At 38.8% G+C, this 25,424-nt stretch overlaps 2 protein-coding genes across 3 annotated transcripts in view; both read right to left on the minus strand.

Annotated features, from left to right (window-relative positions):
• cacnb4a (calcium channel, voltage-dependent, beta 4a subunit) overlaps positions 1 to 7,725 on the minus strand; it is a 28,612-nt gene extending 20,887 nt beyond the window's left edge. The window contains exons 1-2 of one of the 2 annotated variants that reach the window (XM_053876757.1): positions 7,430 to 7,725; positions 4,076 to 4,159 (exon numbers count right to left, since the gene is read on the minus strand). In XM_053876757.1, the coding sequence (XP_053732732.1) occupies positions 4,076 to 4,159; positions 7,430 to 7,489 (144 nt within the window). In that variant the 5' untranslated portion in view covers positions 7,490 to 7,725. Of the gene's footprint in view, positions 1 to 4,075; positions 4,163 to 7,429 lie in introns of both variants that reach the window. The other variant, XM_053876755.1, reaches the window with a different exon arrangement.
• Positions 7,726 to 8,447: 722 nt separating this feature from the next.
• On the minus strand, positions 8,448 to 25,205 carry stam2 (signal transducing adaptor molecule (SH3 domain and ITAM motif) 2). Its single transcript, XM_053877667.1, has 14 exons — positions 24,932 to 25,205; positions 23,286 to 23,370; positions 23,097 to 23,172; positions 22,206 to 22,301; positions 21,626 to 21,772; positions 18,233 to 18,299; positions 17,955 to 18,147; positions 17,305 to 17,399; positions 17,102 to 17,184; positions 15,740 to 15,827; positions 15,601 to 15,655; positions 13,303 to 13,450; positions 10,773 to 10,939; positions 8,448 to 10,574 (listed from the first exon to the last, which is right to left on the minus strand). Exons 1-14 carry the CDS (start codon positions 24,969 to 24,971, stop codon positions 10,379 to 10,381), a joined length of 1,536 nt encoding a protein of 511 aa, XP_053733642.1. The 5' UTR covers positions 24,972 to 25,205; the 3' UTR covers positions 8,448 to 10,378.
• Between the last annotated feature and the right edge of the window lie 219 nt (positions 25,206 to 25,424).

Here is a 25,424-nt window from a genome sequence, read left to right on the forward strand (position 1 = left end):
CTTTGTGGGATTGTGAGCTTTTTTGCAGCTGGATTGCGCTAATTTAATCGTAGTGAAGTAGATTTTCTAGGCAAATAGATTTTTTAACATATCAATTCGAACATCTTAAATTCAGTATGTTGTTTTGTGATTATGACTTCCTTGTTGAGGAAAAGAAACAAATGTCCCATGTGTTTGGTTAAGCCAGAGTGCATCCATCAGTGTTTCCTCCGAGACATTTCCTCATCACACACAGAGCAGAACTGGGCAGCTGCGATCATCACCCTGTCTCAAAGAGAAAGACTGACAGCTGAGACTGTCACATCCTGCCAGCAGCAGGTCAGCTATGACAGCAGTAATTCAAGAATTAAACAGCGCTGACCTACATAACAAAGATTAACTGAGTGCAGAGGTCTGTGAAGTGACCCTTTACAGGCATACAAAGAGGAAATGTAGGTTAAAGAGAAGTCTTTTGAGAGGAGGGCACAAGCTCACTCCTAATATTGGTTAATTTCCTCAGCTATAACTAACGTCACTCATAAAATCTCAGTCTTCAGTGGCTCAATTGATATGAAGAGGTGTTTTGTTCCTCTCAGCGTTCCACTGACCATGTGAAGCAAGAATGAGAACTGATGCATCTACAAGCTTCTATAGGCAATAACTCACGATGGGTCTCTCACCAATGACCATGTTCACGATACCCATCAATGACATTACTTGTGATACTTGCCACATTGGCTCACTAATGACACATCTTCAGAGCACTACAAAATCCAAAAAAAAAAACTAACTACCGGTGCTAATATTATAATATTATTGAGCAATGACGATGTTCAAGATATTGCTCAAAGTTGGGGTAGCAGAAATACTGATACACTCAAACATATATACAATGAAGCACTGACAAAAAGTGCCATGCTGGACTCAAATATCCATGGAACACAACAAACCTAGACAAGATGTAGCTTTCAGCTAGCATGGTTAGCTCAGACAAGATTACAGTATCTCACTGTACTTGGAATACACCACACTGTCACTCCTGTGTCGGGATATGCATCATATTGACAAATTCCAGCCATGATGGCAAACCTTAGAAAATAAACACATGGTCATTTTAATCACAGTTGAGGGCATCATTAACTTCCACTGGTCAGATGTTCAGTTTTCTGTCTGTTTGTTCAGAATGTCTGATAAATATAAACAAAGAATACTATCTCATCATAAAATTCTCGGTTCTGAGGGTGAACATCTGTTTTCTGGCCATGCACTATCAGCTTACTGTACAATGGATGTTGACCCAGAATCAGCACAAGCATCTCCATCTATGAAGAGAAACATCTGGCCTCTCATATAACTTATCAGCATCCAAGAGCAAGAGTCATTCAGAGCAGAAGCTGGTGAAATGTCTGTTGGGCCTAATCCGATTAAATGAAGTTCAGGTTTTATTTAAATCAAACTGTGGCTAAATGACAAATCCGTATCATGGGACGAGTGACAGATTTTGTGCTGTAATTACTGTCTTGCAGTCACATGCATTCAGCGTCCTAATTGAGCTTTCTTGTAGTCACACTGGGCAGCAACGGTTTCATTGACCCTAATTTGCTTGAAATGAAATGACCTCCAGTCCTTTGTATAACAGTGCACACACAAGGCTTCAACAACTACATATGTGGCACCCGGATTTTCATTCAGAAGATCTTGTTGAAGAGAAATCAGTGTTTAGTTTGTTTCCCTGTATTGTTCACAACAGAGCGGACATTTCTGTAGAAGAATAGGAGGAGGGGTGCAGTTGATCATCACCGGTCGTTACCATGGCTACATGAGTATATCAAAGAAAGCCCTTTGCTCCTCTTCTCACCTGACGAAGACCATGTTCCTGATGACAAACCACAGCATGAATCGTGAAGGAGGACCCTCATGAGTAAGACAAAAGTGTCAGCAATAACAATTCCTGCTTCCTGTGAGTCACTTCAGTGATGATGATAGCAGGGGATGATGGTTCCGAATGTTTAAATATGCCAGATCCTTTTGTCGTCTTAACACCACACAGCCACCATGCAATTCTCAAGTACAACAGTGTAAGAAGCAAACATTCAGTAATTCATGAAGGGGGCAAAAGTTCTGTCCAACAACTGGACTACTGTACTGTTGTAGCTGGCTATGGTGGTCATTTTGACTCTCTTAGCTGACAAGTTTGTGTTCATTCCTTGCCGTTATTTTTATTGACTTCTGTAATGTCTGCAGCCATAGATAGATAGCAGAAGTAGAAATATTGACTCTATTTGGAATAAGTGATGAACCACGTCAAAGACAGTCAAAAGCAGGAAAAATATGAAATGATCATTATTTATTTCTCAATTGACAGTGGAAAATGATTTCGCAACACACCAGTGGTTTTTTCAAATGAATGGTCCACACATATGTTTGTGGGAGGAAAAAAACGTGGTTGATTACATTTGTTTATTATTGTATTCAGATTATGTCTCAAGTGTTCAGCTAGGTGTCCACCTCAAGACTGGAGAGGCCAAATCTAGTACTGGTGCTTGAATGGTCCAGAGAAAACGTATACGCTTCATGTGGTACAAAAACTATAGAAATATACTGTATATGCATAATAAATAGCATAAATGCAATAGCAGAATACATACACTGCCAGTTAACCACTGCTTAGTCCTGTTCAGGGAGTGCCGGAGCCTATCCCAGCAGTCATTGGGCGAGAGACAGGAATACGCCCTGGACAGGTCACCCGTCCATCGAAGGTGACACACACCATTCACACACACACTTGGGGCAATTTTAGTGTGTCCAATTAACCTACTGAGCATGTCTTTAGACTGTGGAACGAAACCGAGCAGAGAACATGCAAACTCCATGACCCGGGTATGTAACCTGCAACCTTCCTGCTGCAAGAGTGCAGACCAAAAAAAAACAAAGGTTAGCTTTTACTTATTTTTATGTGCTCATTAATAATGACAAGAAGAAGGTAAGCAAATGCAATATTTTGTTGTTGATTTGTTGAACAACAAATTCTTTGTCTTTGTCAGGGGATTAGATTTGATTAAATTAGATGTCCTTTGTTAGTTGCACAATGGGGAAACACAATGTGTCACAGCAGCCAATGGCAACACAGACACATAGAGTATCAATGACATTAAAGATACACAACATGCACACTTTAATACTTTATGAGTTGAAAAAAGTTTGAGATCCACAAAACTAATTCATAAAAAAAAGAAAAATATAAATAAGTATTCAAATACAACTTCCTCTGCTATCAGATCATTTTTTTTCCAGACATGAACTCATAGGTGTTGGTCACAAGAGTCATGGCTGATTACTCTACTGGTCCTGTTTGCACCATCCCTGAGGTATCAAAGTTAATGACACAGTCTAGTCCAAGACAAACTGACCACATTTAATTAGAATATTCCAAGATTGACATCAAGATTGAGATTGAAGCAAGAAAGACACAACAAACACATAGTAGACAAAATAGAGTTTAACAGGGTTAAACTCTATTTTGGGTGATAGACATTCACACACACTGGTTAACACACATGCTAGCACACACACAGACACAAAGACAAACACACACACACACATACACACACACACACACACACACACACACACACACACACACACACAAGATGACCTAGATACTGCCTCCAGAGGTCTGACCATTGAGACAATCATAAATCACATTGGGCTATTAGATTTGACAAGGGGTGTGTACCTTTGTCAGCACGCCCACAAAAGGAAAAAAAAAAAACCTATCTGACCTGATCTATTTTAATTTGCTGAATCTCCTGAGACATTGTTGCTCTGTTTGGAGAAGAGATATGAAGTGAAAAAAGGGGGTTCTCAAATGCAGGTAGTGACAAAGTACCTATTATAAAGTGAAAACCAACCACAACACAAATATTCAAGCAATTCAGTCAAAGAACAAAAACATATCACAGTCGGACAGGTGACTTGTGCTGAACCCTCTTTGTTCATTCATTCATTCATTGATCACATTGGAAGAGCTGATTCCCTTTAGACAGACTGTAAATATGAGCAGATGGACTGTATTTAGACAGAAGACTTGTCAAACCTGTCTGAGGATGAAGCTAGTAGAGGTGGTGCTCCCGTCTGACCGCTTCAGTCGACTGCGTCTGGAGTATGTTCCTCTGTTAGCCTGCTGGAGGACACAAATAAAGTTGTAGGTCATCAATCAGAAACATTACAAACACTGACAATCAAAATATGTCAACATCATCAATGAAAAATTGGCAAGCCAGCTCACTGATTTGAACAAAAAGAAAAATGGGTTGAAACAGCACTAAACTTTTAACTTTGTTTTTATGGAATGAAATCTTTGATGCTCTCATCTGGCTCACATTCCTGGTCCCATCATTCAACAAGTTCTGCTCGTGGCTTCACTTTTTCAAAACTAACCCTGTCTTGCTGAGAAAAGAGCCAAAGCTTTATTGAAGCCCTGAACTTCACAGCCAGATGCCAACCACTCCAGTAAACCTTAAATGTGGTGAAGTCAATTAAGGTGACAACCCAACTTCCTGAGGCTTTACGTTCAAGAACATGCATGGTGAATGGGCAGAACCACGAGAAAACATAGCCAGTGAACAAGATAACAGCTGAGTTGGCAGTACAGAGATTCAACGTGTAGCAAAACAGGGCTCTCATTTCATACTTGAATTTGTCTGTCCAACCACAATGTCCTTTTTGCCAACATGTGCGATGAATGTAAACATAACAGATGGTAAAAAACACTGATAAAGATCATTTTCGCAGCATAAAACTGTGGGACCAACTGTGGCTTTCAACAGACGTGGAACTTGTTTTCATCAACACAGTCATTCTAACAGCATTGCACCAAAACACCAAATAGCTTTTTTAAAAGTGTCAAATGAAAATGCACACTTAACAATTTTGAACAGAAAATATCTATTTTCATCTTCTACAAAGTAGACATCATAACAGATCCTATCAAGGATTATTAGCCAGGAAAAACATTTTGACTCCTTAATCTTGCACTGTGTTAAGATGGGCACTGAGGTCCTAATGTACCTTCTTTTATTTTAGTTTTGGGAAGATAAATGTTTAACATTCATACTGTAGATAAAATAATTCTACTGAGTGTTGACATGGGGATGCTGTAATTATAGGCTAACTATTGAACAAACACAGTGTCAATGAAGGTTTCAAGTGAGATGTCACTAGCCGTTAGCTCTGCGGTGCAAACAATCTTTGACTTTGCTGCTCAGACAAAAGAACACTGTCATTCTGCCATGAAGGTGTGTTAGAGTTAGAGGATTCAAAGAACAACTTGAAGTTGCCTTTTCGACCGGCTTGTTCGCTACATTCAAATCATTCACAATCTGATACCATGTCACCATCATCATATCGCCCACCCTTAGGTTTCTATTATATTATAAAAATGTCTTTCGTAAGCTCATTTGAGTTGTAGCCAATCAAGTACCTTGATCCATATTGACAATATTCATTTTTCATCATTTCTGTTCATTGCTGTTGGATTTTCCTTTTGATACAATTTAAAGACAAAAAAACAAGAATTTTAAGCTGCAACAATGACAATAATAAAATCAGTGAGGAGGGTACTTATCCCCAAATATTATTGCCCTACATTATTTTGTCAATGTGTTGCAATTCAGAGAGCAGGTGGCATTTATGGAGCTCCAATAAAACACACACACACACACGCACGCACGCACGAAGATCACCACAGCTGGTAATGTGACTGACAGAGCTACTGATTTGGAATCAATATTATACAATGTGCAAAAATCCAAAAGAAGAAAAAAGCTAAATCGCATCACTTCTAAGTTAGTCCATTGAAATACACGCATAATTTTGGAAAAGCCACCTTTATTTATGAATTTGTGGTCATCGTTGCTATAACCTGCTAAACCAGTCTCTTCCTCTCTCACCATGAAATTTGCTGATGAAAGTCCATGAATCATTTCAGCGTCAAAACTGCGGGGAAGGACAGGTAGCTGACCTACTTTCAGATACGGCCGATTTGTTTCCGCACTTGAGGAGCTAATGAGGTACACTTCATGTAAAATGACGAATGACCAGTCGCCGAAGGGGAGAAGAGTGCAGCAGATAGAACAATGGCATCAATGGCATAGATGGTATACAGTAACATTTCGGGATTGGTTACAAATAAAATTCCTTGAAAAGTATATCACTATTGTTGCACTAAAGTAAACCAATTAGTTCATCACACTCCCTGCTTTGGATGACCTAAATACAAAATAAATCAGTATCAGAATCCAGAATCAGTATTTTATAACACTATAACGCAGATCAAATGTAACCACAACAAGGGGCATCACATAACAGACATTTGACGCTAAAAAAGTTTATAGCAAGAGCAGTTTGCAAGCAGTGCACACAACCCTCCAGTAAATCAGCGCCTTATTAGTCTCCAATTGACATGAAATCACCTTGGACACTATTGATTTTTTTTTTCTACCAACAGTGACGACTGAGGTTTCTGTTTAAAAACAGATTTTTATTTTCGACTTCAGTATTTGTAAATAAACCATTCTAACCAGCTCTCGCTGAACAGCAAATCAATCGGGTGTAATTACTCCGACGACATGTGATATTGTCGCCTCCCGGTCAGAAGATAAAAAACATCCATCTCATGCTTCTGACAATTACTCAGGCCCTCGGGGAGAGTCAGACCTGAAGGCTGTGCAGAGGAGAATTTGTCCAATTAGCAACCTTGCTTTCGGAGATCAGGTTGTGTCCTGGGAACAAGAGTCCAAGCCAACCACATTCGGCTCTCAATGGGATGACTATGATGCAAGTGAAGGATAATCAGGAGGAATATATCTATTAAAAAAAAAAAAGCCACAAGCAAGTCTGTACTTCTAGAGATGTCTTATAAATGTAAACAGGTGAGACTGCATTATGTTCTCTTGTGTTGTGACGACATACACTTGCATGGCTATTAGGATGTTCATACTTAGTAACCTGCTGGTTATACTTCATTCTTTTTCTGTATAAACAGGATACTAGTATAATTTGTCATACATGTGTGAATGTGATTTAAACCAATCATTTATTTACACTGGTAACTTCGTTAGAAACGGCTGCAGTTGCTACAGAGACATGGGGTGTTGAGTCAAAAATGGATTTCCAGTCAAGCCCCGGTATTGAAGGGTGGCCCTGTGTGTTGAATAATTGAGTCCAGGTATCATTTTAGGCAACATAAATCATGTAGTCCTGCTGCAGCACCTGTCGTTACCCTGACTAACGACTTCTCTGGACCTCCTCATTAGCCAAAAAGATCTCATTGCGTTTTAAAAACATAACTTCTAATTATTCACAAGTGGGATTTGTTTCTGTCTCACTTGTTTGAATGAAAATGAAGACACTTTGGATGGACACGGGGACAAGGCTAGACGGTCCGTACCTGGAAGACGGGCTTCTGTATATCCGCCACCCCGTGCCGAGTGTAGATGTGGCGGGACATCTCGGCCAGTTCGTCGGTCCAGGGTGGAGGCTGCCGCTCCGCTCCGCCCCACTGGAACTGCTGCTGCTCCGGCTTCTGGCATTGGACCGACGGCTCCAGCTTGACTTAGGTTGAGCTGAGAGAGGGAAAGGGGCAACGTAGCGCTGACAGCGGCGTGTAACTGTACAGTCGCGCTGAACTGACGCTGATGCTCTTCAGAACAAGTGATACACATTTGAACGCACCTCCCTGTTCCCTCCCCCCTCAACCTCTCGCTGCTCAACTCATGCTGCATTCACGTGACCACAGAAATCTCAGGCTCACAAGACAGCCTTAAATAATCGTTAGGTATTAATGGCTCTTTTACTCTCTATTTGAAATTCTATATTTAACTAAATAAATAAAATATAGACGTACATGAATATACATATAAAACTGAATACAAAAACTGTAGCCAACAAAGTGTTGTCATTATTTTCTAAATAATATTAATAATAATAAAAGATGGACCAGGAACTAGAACCCAAAGGAGGTTTGGAGCTTTTATGTTTGCTTTTGCATGTAAAGAAAAATAAAATAAAATAAAAAACAGCAATTATGTTTGACTTCACTGTCCACAGATAGAAATTAACAAAATAAACTCAAACATGCTTACTGCAAACAATGCATGCTTAAATTGCATTTCTTAAGCTGGATTCTTTCCTATGGTCACAGTAATATGATACGGCCCCTGAAGCATTTTGTTTGTGCACATATGATGCATTCAAGGTCACCTGCTGTGTAATTTCCAATTAATCCTGTAAATAATGGGGTGGCGGGGTCAGGCCTGCGGAGAGCAGGGCCTTGGACACATCCACACTGGGAGGATCCCTAGTGGATAATCTTTTCATGGTAAAGACCAGGAAGTATAAAAAGGCCAAGCTTATTAATTAAGCATGTCGTGTGGCAAAGGGTGAGTGTGGTAAATAAAGGATGAGGATTTGTTGTCAGCATTCATTTTTTTATTCCAAAGAACATTTGAAGGATGCTGTTAGAAAACCAGGAGTCTAATTTCAGACAGAGGATATTTGCATGGGATATTTAAAATGCACATTATTACACATAACCAGCCAAATCTGAGACAAAGATTTGTTTGTTTAATAGAAGAAGGCATCCAGCGGTACATGAATATTTACAAAGCTAAGGTGCACTCTCCATATCAATAAAACCACCCACCAAGGTGTACACTTCACGTTGTGGGAGGCTGCCACCAGCTTTGACTAACTGAAAGCAGCATTTGATGAAACCGAAGAAAGCCCACATTTGGCTCTATACGTTTGTTCAGTTCAGAAACACACACAGACATAGAAATGTTGCACATGAAAGCCCCCCCACCCCAAATATATATAGTACAGGATAGTATGAACACATGAGCACAACCTCAAGTCAATGCTGCTGCATGGAATTATTCAAGCCAAGAATGGAAGTTGGAATTAACAATGACAATGGTTGAGCACAAATTTGAATATACATATTCAAACACACACATTGTCTTAAATATCTGAAAAGCAAGAATAGAAGGTGAAGCAAGGCAGTGATTTGACGTCAATAACGATCAATAATGAAAAGGAGCACTTCAGATGACCTTCATAGGCGGGTGCTGGTGGGGAAAGAAGTGGAAGAAAGACGAGGGTCAATTCTTCTGCACCTAGCTGGAGGTCACTCGCTACACTTGGACTTAATGAATGTATCAGACCAAACTTGTGGGAAAGGTGAGTGACATAGCAACCTAGGTTGAATGAAAAGGCACGATGATGGAGATACTAAACATCACTGTCAACAAAAGCAGACCTGAAGGAAGATCTGAGTGAGAAACTAAAATGGGGGGAAAACATCCACCGGGACCTTTGTGTCATTCATCCTTGTTTGAGTAAGTATTGTGGCCTCTGCAAAATAGATTTATCCCTGATTCTGAGATGGTGCGGAACCTTTTTAAATCTGACTTCTGAGAGCTCTAGAGTCAATAATCCAGCAGTTGCCTCACACTGTATTTCACGCTGAGGAGAGAACGATTCCTGATTATACAAAACCGCACCCATAACACAAGTAAAATCTTGTCCTATATATCTACAGTAAGTCAGTATGCGAACACTAACTTGCACTAACACTAAAGAAGAAGCAAGAACCAGAATCAAATAGTGTTGTTGGGTCAGACTTAAGAACACCAAACCAACCAGAGATGGCCCTTTGCAAACATGACTGAGTGGAATTGCAGCAGTTATGGAAGCTCTCAAGACTCCTGCTGGTGACTTCTACATGTCTCAATTAAAAGAATTCTACTGGTATTACACAGACACGCAAACAAATCAGAGTATGAGTTGAAATTGAGATGGTGAATATAATAATCAATGGAGTTGACCATACCAGTGCAACATCAATATTTTACTATACAAAACTCATGTTGACAAGTAAATCTTTGCATAGAAAAGCTTCAATATGTCATGTGGATATAACAAAATATTATATGGCGCTCATGCTGATGAAATTATTCAGTGTCACTGTCAGGCGGCAGCTGCCGCTGACAGGCTCTGCACAGATGAAGAGTATAGAAATGAGAAAAATGTTGTTTTTATCGTGTCATTCCAAACAGTGCATACAAGTCTCATGTCATCTCATGTCATCAACATAACTTGCATTTGCTCTCTACTAACATTATGGACACAAACGTTCATTTTGTATACATGTACTGTTTCGTCTTTTAAAGTGAGGAACGTTGTCTCTCTTCGTTCATTTGTAAGACTAAGTGGTGATGATATACTGCGAATAATGCATTTGTGTTTCATGATGTACACGTGAACAGAGCCCAAATCTTCAGTGATCACTTACACGTGGATGAACAAGAGGAAAGACCATTTCAGGTGCTGATGACTTTCACAAAAGAGGCTGCTGATAATATGACGCCTGCTGCTGATGCTGAGGCGGGGGCTGCAGAGGGGGGGCACTGATGGGGTAGGAGACGGGAGGCATGTTGCCGTTGTTGTAGGTCGACATGTCCATGGGCACACCTGCCTGGGGTGGATATGGAGCACCAGGGGCTTGGCCCATGTACTGCGTGTTTACAGCAGCGCTGTGTGTGAGATAGAGTAGTCAAGACACAAGACACCCCTCTGCATCTACAATTAACAATTGGAGAACACAAAACTAATACTGGTTTTACACCAGGTCAATGGCAACAAGGTAGGTTTGTCAGATCAGAGGACAAAATGGCTGTTTTACAACAAAAAAAAAGATAAGTTCAAACATGTCACTCAGTCTTGTCTCTCACCTCATGTACGAGGGCTGAGGGGCCTGGCTGTTGGGTGGAGCTGAGACATTGGAGGTCATAACATGAAGAGATCCGGGTTGGTCATTAGGCAGAGAGTAGGGCTGTGAAACTGCAACCTGAGGCATCGCTGGGGACATGTAGGATGTTCCAGATGGCCCCAAGTATCCCTAAAACAATCCCAGTAATGGAGACACATGATATTAGTTATACATATTTAGCCAAATTTATATTTTATGGTATTTAAAACAAACATACTGAAGATAAAAATCCATCTGCAAAATCTATCCAGATAACGGCAAAAAATAATTACACACAGCACAACATCAGGTACAGGAAAGTGAAGCATGCTGGATTTATATATCACTTTCACTATAATATCTGTGTCTATAAGCAATTGCTGCAGCAGCAGGAAATTATAATCCTGAAAAAACTAGATTTGACAGTCAATAAAGAGGAAACAGCCTCACGGTCCTCCTGTCGTGTCGAATCACATCTACATCCACGAGTGGAACTGAATTAGTTTAGACAAGACACAAGTCTAAACTGGTAGTTTTCTTGAGGCGAAAGCACAGCAAATACTGGATTTATTTTCGGATGCCACAAACAAACAGCAATACAAAGAAAAACTAATGCCTGTTGAAATTCTGTGCATGAATCTAAACTTCACACAAAGCGTACAAGTTCTTGATTTTCTCTATTTTGTGAATAAACATAATCTGAGTTATAGCCTTACATCACAAGATTCCACTGAAACATTTTTGGAAGTGCAAGAGAGAATTGTGGTGTTAACATGGAGTGCTGCCCTGAACAATCTCTTACAGCTCATGTCTGTACATCATTTGCCAAAGGAATTGGTCACACATTCGTGATGATAACCATGTAAATGATGCAGATTATTTAACAATATTTAACATTTATGATTTTATTTATCTTGTTCATTTTTCTGCATGTCATTATTCAGTGTGGATAGCTTTGAGTTTTAACATGTATAGAATTATGTTTTTATTCTTTTTTAGATTCTATTTTACAAGTGATTTAGAATTGTATTATATAACACTAACATAGCATAATTGCAATGCCTATGAAAATGAACTGCATTCAGGTTACAGTTATTATTTTTATTTTTTTGCACCAATCTGGTTTATCTGGTTCACCAAAGTCTTAAGCATTTGAGATTTCCTTCGAGATTCCTTCCTACAGATTTTTTTCTTCAACATCTTGGTCTAGGTGTTATATTACATGTCTTTGTAGATTTATCGTTTTTCAATAGACTCAACAATATGAATAATGTTGGATGTTTTAAGGGCATTTAAACCTTGTCATGAAAACGAGGATTTGTGATAGATGGGTAAACAAAGAGGCAGCACTAGTCCCCACAGCAAACCTGTTCAATGAAGAGGACACTTCTCTAAATCTCTGAGGAGGAAGTGACATCAATCAGCAGAGAAAAAAGACAGATGCAGCATCTGCCTCTCCAGGGAGGAGAAATGGCTAACGCTGTCAGGATAGAAATCTAGTGCTTCAGAGGTCCAGCTGAACGCCAGTGATGGCGGATGAAATATGTTGACGCATATAACACTGAAAAAACAAACTGAATAAATCAGAGCAGGTGGGTTCACCTCGTAAAAAATTCAGTGATCAATAGAACCAATAGACCAAAACAGAAGTCTTGTTGCAGCTCAGTGACATGAAAAGGTCAGGAATAATTGAGGTGGATGTGGGAGACTTAAATATGAAGGGCAGTGGACAGAAAGCAGTGTGGAGTGATGATGAGTCAAACACCTTCCCTTCAACACCTCCAGCCTTCACACTTGAACTGCCAATCAAGCTTTGGATGAAGCAGCACTTTAATTATGCATGACTTCTCGCTGCGGTTTATTGACTCAGCACGCTCGACAGGACACAGAGAGGTTGGCTGCTGTGCTATTGGCCGTCATTTTATTAGAGTAAAATGACCCCACGGTATTTATCGCGGCTGGGGGAAGCAACAGAGACGGTCCTTTATATTAGCCCCTGGATCAGCAGCTCCAGTATCAGCGTCTGCCCGACAAGTGGTCATTTATAGTCAGCAAAACATTTCTTCCTTCTTATTACCATCTAACTGACCTTTGTTGAATATATTTTTTTCATTTATTAATAATTTGCAGATGAACGAGAGCAAATTGACACATGTATACCAAATAGAAGAAAGGCTCATGGTTGTTGTGTTCATGTAAGATTCTTCATTGACAATTGTCATGAGTGCGTTGACTTATTACTTAACTTATTAATCTTATTATCTCAAATGCTAATTGAAAATATGTCAATTTTATTTCATTACAAACTGGTGGAAACGTTATAGTAGAGAGAAACTGCAGTTACCCTCGCGAAACTACTGTGTCCACTACCTAATACCATCTACTTGAAATGGGTCACAGTCTCATGAATAAAACAAAACTGTTCAGAAATAATATCTGACTGCAACTCTTCTCTTGCAGCAGTAATTTCCCTCCTTTTGATGAGAAAGGGAATGAAGTCTTTGAGAACGGACCTGCATGGGTGCAGCTGCACCAGCTGGGGCGTACTGTGTCTGCATCTTTGAGTACGCTGAGTAGAATGGTGCTTCGTGCATGAGCTTGTTGTAAAGTTCCAACGCCTCCAAGACCTTCACATTCAACTCTGACAGCTCAGAGTGCTTCCTGCAACACATAAACTGACAGATTTAACAGCAATAGAAATCAACTAGCACCAAAAAGAGTGTAACAAGAGTCTCCTGTCAGATCTGATCCCCAATACTGAATAAATAGATATCAGTCATAATTGTTTAAACAAACTTTTCCATACATTCATGGTCCTTCATAAACTGGCCAAAAGTACAAAAGATTTAAGTATTAGAGGCGGAAATCATTTTCCATTAGCCAGTGGAAGGCATCTCCCTGAAATAAATATTCAACATAGAGACATTGTTTCTCATGAAACAAGTGTGAACGGTTCCACAGCAAGCCTGCCATGTCCTGCCCCACTCTCTGACCAGCAGTTCCTTGAGATCCCTGGACTGAAAAGAAAGCTGCGAGACAGGACCTCTTCAGTTAGTAGCCCACATCCCTCACTTCACATTGGATGACGTTTTATAACCAATGTTCATCTAAACACACACCTTATTTTATGATTTGAATTTTATATTGGCTTTTGCGACATTTGTTTTGATAATATTTTATATTCCTAGCCCACCTTGTCCTTAACAGTACTGTTTGCTATATGAATAAGTGATATATGAATTAAGATAGCTTAGAATGGCACCCAACAAGGTTCAGCTGGGTGGTGTGGCAGGGCCAGGAGGCCACAGGCTTAAGTGTGTTCTCGAGTGTGAGTGTGTTCTCCAGTTGAAATATGCATCATCTATTTGATCTTACAACCAAACTATTCAGAGTCCATTTTTCTTCCCAAAGCAATTCCAATTCAATAATTTTAAATGGCCAATTTAGAAGGTGAAAAATTACGCAAAAAGAATTGACTTGGTGAAAAGAAACACTAAAACAATGAGTTTCAACATGAGATTTAAAAAACAGAAAGTGAGAAGGAGGCCCCAAACACTGTTGATGATAAAAACTAACTATTAAAAGAAGCTAAATCCCACCAGTCATAGACAAACTAAATTTCATTCCCTAAGGTTTGTTCAGGTATCATTGTTAGTCTGATTACGGGCATGCAGCTAGTCTGCTGAATATCAGTTACTAAGATGACCACTCTATGTTGGAGTAGAACAGTAGTGTCTGTTCTTCTAAACATGATTTAGTTGACTTCAGTTACTTATGTTTTTTTTTCTCAATACAACACAATTGCAACGTGCATTTCATAGTACAATAGTGTTTGTATATTCTAAAAATAATATAGAGCAAGTGTAAAATAAAATCTACCATCATCTGGAAATAGCCATTCTGTATTTGTCAGTCTGGTTATTTGGGCGGAGCAGCAGCATCACAGGGACTGTAAATACAATTATCTAGGGTTTGAGCAGACTGCACCCTCCCTCCCCTCTATGGCAGGTTTAAAAAAGAGAAGGGTAGAGCTCTAACCCAGTGGTTTTAACTGTTCCATGGAGAGCCTTTAAATATTTAATGCAAACGTCTTTGAGAATGGAAAACCTACATTAACAAAATAGATTTTGAACTATGTTTGCATGTTTTTATTACGACACCACTTTCAAACAATATTTAAATATGAGGATTTGGCATGATGGTATTGGCGAAAAAACTGCATTATGCATTATGTTGTGTTTTAGGTATACTGACACAAGTTATTTTCATAGCAAAGAGTGGCATTATGACTTGGTTGGGGGAATTTATTTAGGTGCCTTCTTTGTAGAGAAGAAGTCTAAAATGTGAAATCATCTAATAAACCACTGTAGTGCAAATATTTAACATTAGAGCTAGCCAGTAAAAATGTTACACAGCTCAAAGAGTAGAGAAAAAAAGTCATATCAGTAATAAAAACAACCAAAGAAAACTTGTTCTTACAGAAATGTTATGAAGACTTTTCTTTGGACTTGGGACTCATTAATATCTCTGTTAATACAGTAGTATGGTCAACTCGGGTATGTATCATGCTTCTACCATACCTTTTTTGTGGGTGTGTATTTCACATTTTAAAGAATGCAGTCTGTTTAACAACGCAATTCATTATTGCTTTAAAATACTTCGACAGTGTACTGTTCCCCTAATTTTGGCTTGTTTAGGTCACTGTCCATTGATCCTACAAGCCAATTAAGACTGACACAGTTTTGGATAAATAGTTGCTTGTTCATAAGCAACAAAGGACAATGTGGAAGGATATAGAATCCTCAGATTACCTGTCAATCTCCTGGAGCCTCTCATCAATCATGGGGTTCATCTGCTCACACGCACCTTTTGGTACAGTCGTATAGATTTACATCAGACACATCAGACCTAAGAATAAAAGCAGAAAATGCAAGCGTCACTACTTCCTACCCTCCAGCTGGATCAACTCTGGGGAGTCGGGGTCCAGATTTGCTGGGTCAGCATTCTGCAGAAACGTCAGTGTTTGGTCCATTTTTCCCTGAAGGAAAAATTACAAATGCAATGAGGAAAATGAGCGGCAATGTGCTTGAATTCATGCAATTACAAAGAAAAAATGATGTTGGTCCAAATTTTGCAGCTATTACAGCTTCAACTGTTGTGGGGAGGCTGTCCACAATGTCGAGGATTGTGTTTATAGGAATTTTTGACCATTCCTCCAAAAGCGTATTGGTGAAGTCACACAATGATATTGGTGGAGTAGGCTAGACTCTGAGTCTGAGCTCTAATTCGGTGTTCTATCAGGCTCAGGTCAGGACTGCAGGCCAGTTAAGTTCACAGACACCAGACTCTGTCATCTATGTCTTTATGGACTTTGCTTTGTGCACTGGTTGGAGCGGGCTCCCACAAGGTTGTGAGCAGGCAATTGTCAAAAATGTTTTGGTATCCTGACGCATACAATGTTCCTATCAACTCCTGGAAAACAACCCCACACCATAATTCTTCCTCCACCAAATTTCACACTTGGCACAATGTAGTCCGAAATGTACGATTCTCCTGGACACCTACAAACCCAGACTGGTCGATCAGATTGCCAGATGGAAAAGCATGATTGATCACTCTAGATAATGCGTCTCCACTGCTATATATTCCAGTGGTGGCGTGGTTTACACCACTGCATCCGGCGCTTTGCATTGTAATTGTGTGGTGATGTATGACTTGGACGCAGCTGCTTGGCCATGGAAACCCATTCCATGAGGCTCTCTGCGTACTGTACTTGGGCTTATCTGAAGGCCACATGACGTTTGGAACTCTGTAGCAATTGACTGTGCAGAAAGTTGCGACGTCTTTGCACTATGCGCCTCAGCATCCGCAGACCCCTCTCCGTCAGTTTACATGGCCTACCACTTCGTGGCTGAGTTGCTGTCGTCAAACTTTTGCATTTTTTTATAATAAAGCTGACAGTTAACTGCGGAATATTTATGAGTGAGGATATTTCACGCCTGGATTTGTTGCACAGGTGGCAGATATGTGAGCAGATATGAGAGTTACACGCTAGAATTCACTGAGCTCCTAAGAGCGGCCCATTCTTTCACAAATGTTTGTTAAAACATGCCTAGGTGCTTGATTTTATTCACATGTGGCCAGGCCAAGTGACTAGGACACCTAGTCACTATATTTAGTCATCTATATATAGATGAAATGTTTACTCGTTGCATAATACACAATGGGTGTATTATGCAACGAGTAAACATTTCATCTATATATAGATGATATTTTTATATTCTATATATTTGGTATATACAGAAGAATTACCTCATCAATGTAAACAGGCTCAGGCTCTGCTATGGCCTCCACAATAGTCTCCTCTGGGCTGCTCGTATTCTCAATATAAGCCACTGCAATGGGAAAAAAGTCATTAAGTTCTAAAATGAGTAGCTCAGTGAAGTAAAGATGAGGAGCATTTGCCCTTTCAGAGAGAGTCAACTGTACGTTAAAGATTAAATTCTCACACTTACCCGTCTCCTGTTCATTATTCAAATTGCTTGTGACAAAGTTGGAGGGGAAAAGTCCAACTCCTCTGTGGTTCTCTCCTTTCCACCAGTTTGGATCACTGTCACCAAGATAAAAAAATATATATATACTGTAATGGTTGTTGTTGTTTAAAAGCCCAAATGATGTAAAATGAAAACAAATGAAGCAATTTCTGATTTCAGTAATGAACATATAAGGATTCAGTACATTATTGATTAGCTCAGTTCTTGAAACATGACGATTTTAAAGAAGATTATAACACGAATAATGCAGCTAACTACTTGCCGAGGTCTTCACGGATTTCATCATCTTTTGTGCTAAACCTTGCTCTGTTGCTAAAAAACACACACCCTGAGGCTGTTGGTTATCTTGAAGTAAAAGCTTCATTCTAGAATGAAAACATTATTCATTTTATATGATAGCATGTCCCATCCCTTCTCCAGGGCACACAGAACATTGTGGGGAAAGAAGTACAAATATCTTTTCACCACAAGCGCCCTTGAATTACCGACCGCTAGAAGACATCATGAGTGCTCCAAAGAAAAGCATGACTCATCATTTGAAAGAAACATGGAGACATAAATAACTGACATTTTCAGCATGAAATAGAGCTGAGTCATTATTCAGGTGCTACCTGTCATCCAGAACCAGAATCAGTTCTCCTGCCTTGAAGGTCAGCTCATTATCCTCAGCAGCTTCGAAGTCATACAACGCCCGCACCTTCCTGGCCTCCTGCACCACACCTCCATTTGTGTAGTTGACCGGGTCAGAGATGATTGGCCGGGTCTCTGCTTGCTGCTTCTGCTCCTGCAAGGACAGCTCAATGGCTGAAAAATAAAGTCTGTTAGAATATCTTCTCTTGGCCATAAACAATCACAGCACCATCATGTAGGTGACCTGAAGTTAAAGTACCTTTAGCCAAGTCGTCATCATCAGAAGCTTTGCTGACAACAGGAGTGCTGACCTTTGAGTTAGAACCCTGTGGTGAGAAAATAGATTGTGTGAGTCAGTAGTGCCACTTGAGTCACTGCCACTCTATTTTTGACAATAAAGGATGCTCGTATATAAGCCGCTATAGACGGGACATTCGTAAACACAGAATATTCATTCGGTAAAAGAAAAACAGACATTTTTTTATTTTTTAATTCTTATCTATCCATCTGTTCAGTGAACCAGAAATATAATTCCATTAAATCCAAAGTCATAAACCGAGTGCACTACTCCAAAAGCAACCAAGATTTATGATTCACTTTCTCCAATACTCTCTAGGTGTGTTCCAGCTGAAGCTTCAATACCTTATTATTGTTCTTCCAAAAGAATCAACTAGGTGGAATAACTGGTAAATACAGAGCTCATTTCGAAACATTTGTGTGTCCTGAAAGGAAATGATTTCCATTCCTATCAGAATTCCATTAATGGTGAGTGGCTGCGAAAACACATTATTTTTAATCAGCGGGTCACATTAACTACACAGACGGCAGAAGGTCCAATTAACCGTTCCCAAAATGGAGGACACTTAGTTCATGAAACAGCAGCTCATTACCCTTCATACAGAAGTACCTTTCTATAAGTATAGCAATGCTTTCATTTACATATAAAAACTGCTGCTACCTGCATCATTATGGGTTTCATATCATTTCCTTTCTCTCCCTGTTGAGTTCAACAAGCTTATTTTAAAAGCGAATTTGTCATGAGCCAGTTACTGAGCCTCAGGGTTAGAGGTGCTTCATTAGAAGACAAGGACTAGTCACTAGACTACATCATGCTAATCTCTCATAGTTGCTCACCTAGTTGAGGTGTTATTGTTGTTGACGGGTTCTGAGTGTCATGGCATGACAGGATTTTATTGTTTCATGTGTCATTGTTATGAAAGATACATTCATTCTTTCTTGCACCAACTGCAATTGGTATTCATTGTTTGTGTCAGTATTCCATTTATGGCAGAATGTAGTGACTTTTCTTCTGTGGATTCCATTTCTGCCATGCTGCAAGCAATTTATTAAGTTACTCCATACCCCAAAGAAATAAACTGCTTATTTTTAAATAATAACTTTACTGAAAGTGGGAGAAGAGTTATAAATGCCCTTCACCATAATACTGTTTCCACTTTAATGAATGCAATTTGTTTGTCTGGACTCCAGGAGGATGGTACCAGGCAATGTGTTTTTATTTAATTATGTAATAAGCTTGTGAAATTAACGCCGTACACTAAATGAAACACCCAGAGGGCAGTTATAGTGGCATTTTATCTTTTTAATTCTAGCTCCGAATTCCACACATTGATAAAACAGAGGACCTATTCATAATTAAATCTTCCACGGTATAAACCTTTGGGCTTGCATAGACTTTATGTACATTTACTTTTGTTTATTTCATGTGAAACTAACAACCTACAAATTCAATGTTGACATTCCGCACCACCAATTCAAAAGCAGATTAATTTTTATCTGTCAGTTTCCAGCATTTTTAAAGAGGGACCAGAGATATTACATTAATGTTAGAGATTTCACCACACAAAAACACAGTGCTTGTAAAGGTTTATAGATATAGCAAATGATAACACTATATTTAAAATGACGCTTAGAGGATTACTTCTTTTGAACTGGTTTCCATTTTTCTTGAAAATATAATGTCCAATTATAATATCTTTATTAAGCCGCATTAGGAGAAGCAAAAGGAATCAATTAATTATAGCAACTACAGCACCCACTTTTACAGTCTCTCATAAACTCCCATTGAACTCTGCTTATTTATTGATTGCCATGACCATTACCTCTACTCAAAAAGGTATGGGTGGATTTGAATTCAGGAAGTATGTGATTCAATTTTGAGGGTGATCCAGATCAGCCTCTGGATCTGGGAATTGTTTTTGAGGATTCTTTGACATTGGGAGATAGAAACATTTTCGGCATTTGTGCCAGTTTGGCATTTGGATCTAGAATTTGTATTATTTTTAAGGATACTATATCTATAGGAGACTGTCTTGGACTTTAAGAAACGATGTAAAAAGAATATTTTGTTCAGACATTTGTTCATATCCTTCATTTATAAATCAATTACCTAAAATACTTAGCCATTGTGCTGATGACTTTATTTAACAAAGTGGGAGAGGCTGAGCAGGTGTCACATACAGCAGCAGGCATGATATTTAATCTGTGCGCTGTTGAGCAAACAGCAACTGGTAGTGTGACTAGTGTGGCTAATGCGATGGTTTACATTGTCTGTGCTATTGCAAACTTGAGAACACGTGTGGTGTGCACGTTCTGTTGGTGTCATTGATGACTTGTTTACAAGGATTATTCCTTCATACCAGATCTATGTGCTCTTGGTCACTAAGAGCACTCTATCATGCATGCAACATAAAAATCACTTCTCACACTTTCATTGTCGATGCGATGTGAACAGAAGTATTGACATACGAGGGGGATGGTAATGGTATTGAGGTCCAACAGGATTCATCATGTTTAGTCAGCTGGTCAGGAAAATCACATACAGCGTAATAACGCCAACATAGACTGAACTGAATCAACTGATTAGAAATGTTCTGTTTTGCCCAGGGATGATGCTTGGAGTAATAGCTATAAGTTGCTGCAACAACAGCAACACTCCCAGAAAAACTGTTTATACGCGATTAATCTGTGTTATTTGGATCGATTATTTTTGTCAGTAATTAATTAATCCTGATTACTCTCACAGACCTACTTAAAATGAATATTTAATGGTTGTCTGTTTCAGATACACAATTTAATAAACAGATAATGGACTGACAAAAATGAGAAGCTTCCAAATTACTATTTTATATTTACAGATGTCACACGTTTAGACTTTAGCATATAAAGCTTAGTAGTTGAGTAGTATTTCGCTACTTTAAAAGTGTGCACACTGATTTTAGTTTTTGAATAAGCATTTCCTATCGTCTAAAAACGCAGTGATTCAGCCTCACCTCCAATGAAGCAGCAGATATACATCAACACCACAACAGCAAAAAAACAACAACATTATATATCAAGCATGTCATTGGTATTGCACAAGACAAATGCACTGACCAAAAAGGTAAACAGTCCTGCCAACAACCTGACCCCTTTCAAATCTTCAACTGGAAGCAGTGACGTAGCAACACTGACTAACTCAATACCGTACAGGAATAAAGAAGCAGGTGTGTCTAAAACAGTCATGAAAAACGCTCCATGCCAAACCACTGCAAATCATACAATTTTTAAAAAGTGGGAGAAAACAGTAACATTAATTATACTTTAAAATAGACAGGTAGAACACAAAACAAAAGTTGTGGGAATGACAGCATACCTGTGTCATGGGGGAGGGGAATGAGATGCCGTCTTCTTTCAGAGACTTGATGGTGGCACCAATCAAACTAAGCTGAGGATCTTTCTGGAAGTCATCTGCCCACGTCACCATCAGAGCCTTCAGTTTGTCACATACCTTCGTATGGGCCTTCAACAAATAAAAATGTCTGTTAGCATTTGAGGAAGCATAAGAGTAAGGAGGGGGGGTTCCACCTTCGACAAATTTTGAATTTTGCTTGGACCAACAGGCTGCTCTGTCTGATAGGAGGCTCAACCTTCGAGGTGTTTTTTGTATAGTCTGCAGTGATCATGCAACAATTGCTATGTCTAGTCAGAGCATTCATTTATATGCTTATTTAGTGTGCTGGAACCACAGAGCCAGTCAAGGGGAGAAATAGAAATTACTGTAAATATGTCCAGGCTGAAAATAGATTCAGATTTCCTCATATTAACACAACCCGCTTGGCTCTGTATGTAGCTGGTATGGAATCCAGCCTCACAATATCTAAGCTAATTGTTTCGATCTTAATGGCAAATAGCTGATTAATTGATGCTACTTGCAGAGCGTTTGTCATACTCACCCGGCTCAATACAGTCCGCACTTCGCTGGCAAACTCTCTTGAACAGATTTCCAGATGGAATATCTTACCACAGTTTGATACACAAGCACTCAACAACTGCAAAACATGGACAATACGTAGTTTTAATGGTTTCCATTTACGTTCAAAACACTTATTAGACAGTTACATCAGAGAGTAGTCTAACACGGTTAGGGCACAATACTTAGTGGCAAACATGAGAAAAAAAAGTTGAAGACAGTGAAATGCTTAAAATATTGAGACATGTCACCACCATTATAGCTTTTTGAAGGTGCTGGGAGAGCAGACAGCTTTCTGCTAAATACAACGCAGCAAATACAAAGATGCTCTCATGAGAAGTCCATATCAGTCCAATAAAGAAAAATGTTGATGCAGCTTTGGCTCCAAAGAAGTTTGGCACAGAAGCTATTACAACATGCCAAAATAAAGGTCAGCCTCCCAGTGAAGTGGAATATGGACTGTAAAGACTGGCACAGGCTGTGGTGAGCTATGAACATTTTAACTGGATCAAAGCACTAAACCCTTTCATACCACATACATTATAACAACTTCATTGATATTGATTTATTTTCACTGATAACTTGCACATCAACGAATGTTGCTTTGATTTCAAACCAAATATAAATTAATTGCTCATATTAGTGCTTAAAAAGACTGTGCTAAAATCTATTGCAGCCTGGCATTGTGGCTTATATACACACACACACAGTAAATTTAAAAGCGCCATAGGACAGTAATAACTGCCTATAGTTGTCATAACAGAAAGACGAGACAAAGTTAAGATTAGAAACAAGTACATCTCATTACTGCCATGTATGACCTACTAACAATACTAACTCTAGTGTCATATGCTGCATCCTGTGGCAAACTTACATTGAGGGCCTGCATGGCAACATGAGGCACTTTATGGTTAACTCTCTTCATGATGGCTCTCAGACTGTCTTTCGGACTATTGGAAAACAAAACAGAAAAAATGGATTAGATCTTATAACACAAACATGTGCAGGCCGATTTACAACAAGACAGCTCAAATGCTACTGTTCAAGTTTTTTGCCAACCTACCCATTGGGTGTCGTTCCAATCCGATCACAGATGTCCATAATGAGTCCCCAGTCGTCTGTTGTGTTGTTTTCATTGGTTGCCTTCTCTGGAAATATGGCACACAAGGATACATATGGTCCAGTGAGAAAACTGAGCTCTCAGCTGCTTTTCTTCCAACACATTTGTGTTGCCAATCCCAGTGTACCAGAGATATAAATATTCATAAAACATAACACACAAGTCATTGTAGGGAGGAATGATATCAATTCGTCAACCTTCTAATCAATATTAGCAAATTACCATCAAAGAATAGCTGCATGTGTAATGACCGCTAAATGATGAGTCATTCAAAAGGTCTGCCAAAAATGTCCTAATGAAACATGAACTTTATAATATGATGACATTTCATTTTTAAATCTTCTGATGCTACAATATAGAGTAAGCATACAATGCTTACAAAAAAGTTCCAAGTTCCAAGTTTTTTTTCTTTTTTTTACTGTAACTTGGCAACTTCACTGAAACAGTAGTATGAGACCAAACAACAGACGGCAACAATCAGCACGGATTGTTATCCAGATAAGGTTAAAGCTTTACAGCTGTAAATGTCGTCACATAATTGTTGTAATAGACACAACACAGTACATGGCATAGTTATGGCAATATACAGTATATAAAAACAATGAAGGGACAAATTGCCAAAATAGAACGGCAGAATTCCACTTCAGCCCTGAGAGAGGGACACACTTTGCTTTCCACGGCTAACGTTAAGTAGCAGATCCAAATAGGTGGTTCTAGGCGGAAGTTGACCGAATGACCTCCTTGTGATGCCCAAAGCACCTGGGCTGGCGCTTGCGTCACATAAAACAGTGCTCATGCCATGGTTCTAACTGATATTTATCCCAAGGGTGAGCATTTAAATATAGCATACAATGTTTGTACAATAACTGTAAAAAGGTATTCTATTGTTTTAATAGTATGATTTTGAATTTTCCACTAGCCTTGAAGAACATCTGGAATACAATTAAAGTTTTATAGAGAATCTATAAGAGCAAAAATTAAACGTACATTACATCCGGCATTCATTCTATCATGACACAAATTAAGCCTGTGTATGTGGCATATTAAAAAGGCACCTGAAGAATAGTGTTGGAGCCGAAATAAAAAATAAAATAATAAAAGTGCTCCAGTTCAGTGTCATTGGTAAGTGATGGAATTTATTTTATTAATGATAATAAAATATAATGATTCATTTAAACACTCATCTATGATATATATATATATATATATATATATATATATATATATATATATATATATATATATTATATATACACCCCACCATAGCACTCTGACTAAGTTGTTATTGTAATAAGACACATATCAATCAGAGTATCATTTATTTGCCTGTATTAGCATGTACTTACCAACCTTGACATGTCTAATCGACAAAAACTGATCAATACACGTTAGCGAGACATTTAATAGCCAGAAGAATTTATCCTTCTAATCGGGACATATAAACTGCGACATGTGATAATGTTGACGAAACTTTAAGATGTTAGTACAACTTTCAAGATATATACAACCAAGTCATGCTAAGCTAATGCTAGCTTTTAGTATAGTTAGCTTTTCAACTATTATTCCGACACAACAAACGTATGACTTACCCACATCTTGATCGAATGAGTTTTGGGCAAATAAAGGCATATTTTAAATTCGAGGTCTTTACCGCTAAAGTCAGAATAAGGGTATTATCCAAGTGTGACGGAACATGAACCTAAACAACTATTCCTTCCTTGTCCATTAAACTAGCACTGGTTGCACTTCCGGAAACGAGGGCGTGTGGAACGAAGCCTGACGATATGTGCGTACAATGTATCTGCGTTACGTTTGCTGATACTTTTAAGTCTTTTAAGTATGGCTTGCACTGATAAATGTCAATTTAAATATACAGCACAACAAGGTAGACTAGTACTGTTGTTCGAAACAAAAAAAAAAAAAAAGAAAAAAATTCATATGAAATACTGACATCTAGTGCCTAATCCTAGACCTATTTAATTTAATATTTCACTAAAACGATTATCATCCCACGACTCAAACGTTATAAGAATTCATTAAAATAATAATCACTATTTGGAGAATAGTGATCCTGTGTTGTTT

This window comes from Synchiropus splendidus, chromosome 10 (assembly GCF_027744825.2).
Source record: "Synchiropus splendidus isolate RoL2022-P1 chromosome 10, RoL_Sspl_1.0, whole genome shotgun sequence".
Classification (NCBI taxonomy): domain Eukaryota; kingdom Metazoa; phylum Chordata; class Actinopteri; order Syngnathiformes; family Callionymidae; genus Synchiropus; species Synchiropus splendidus.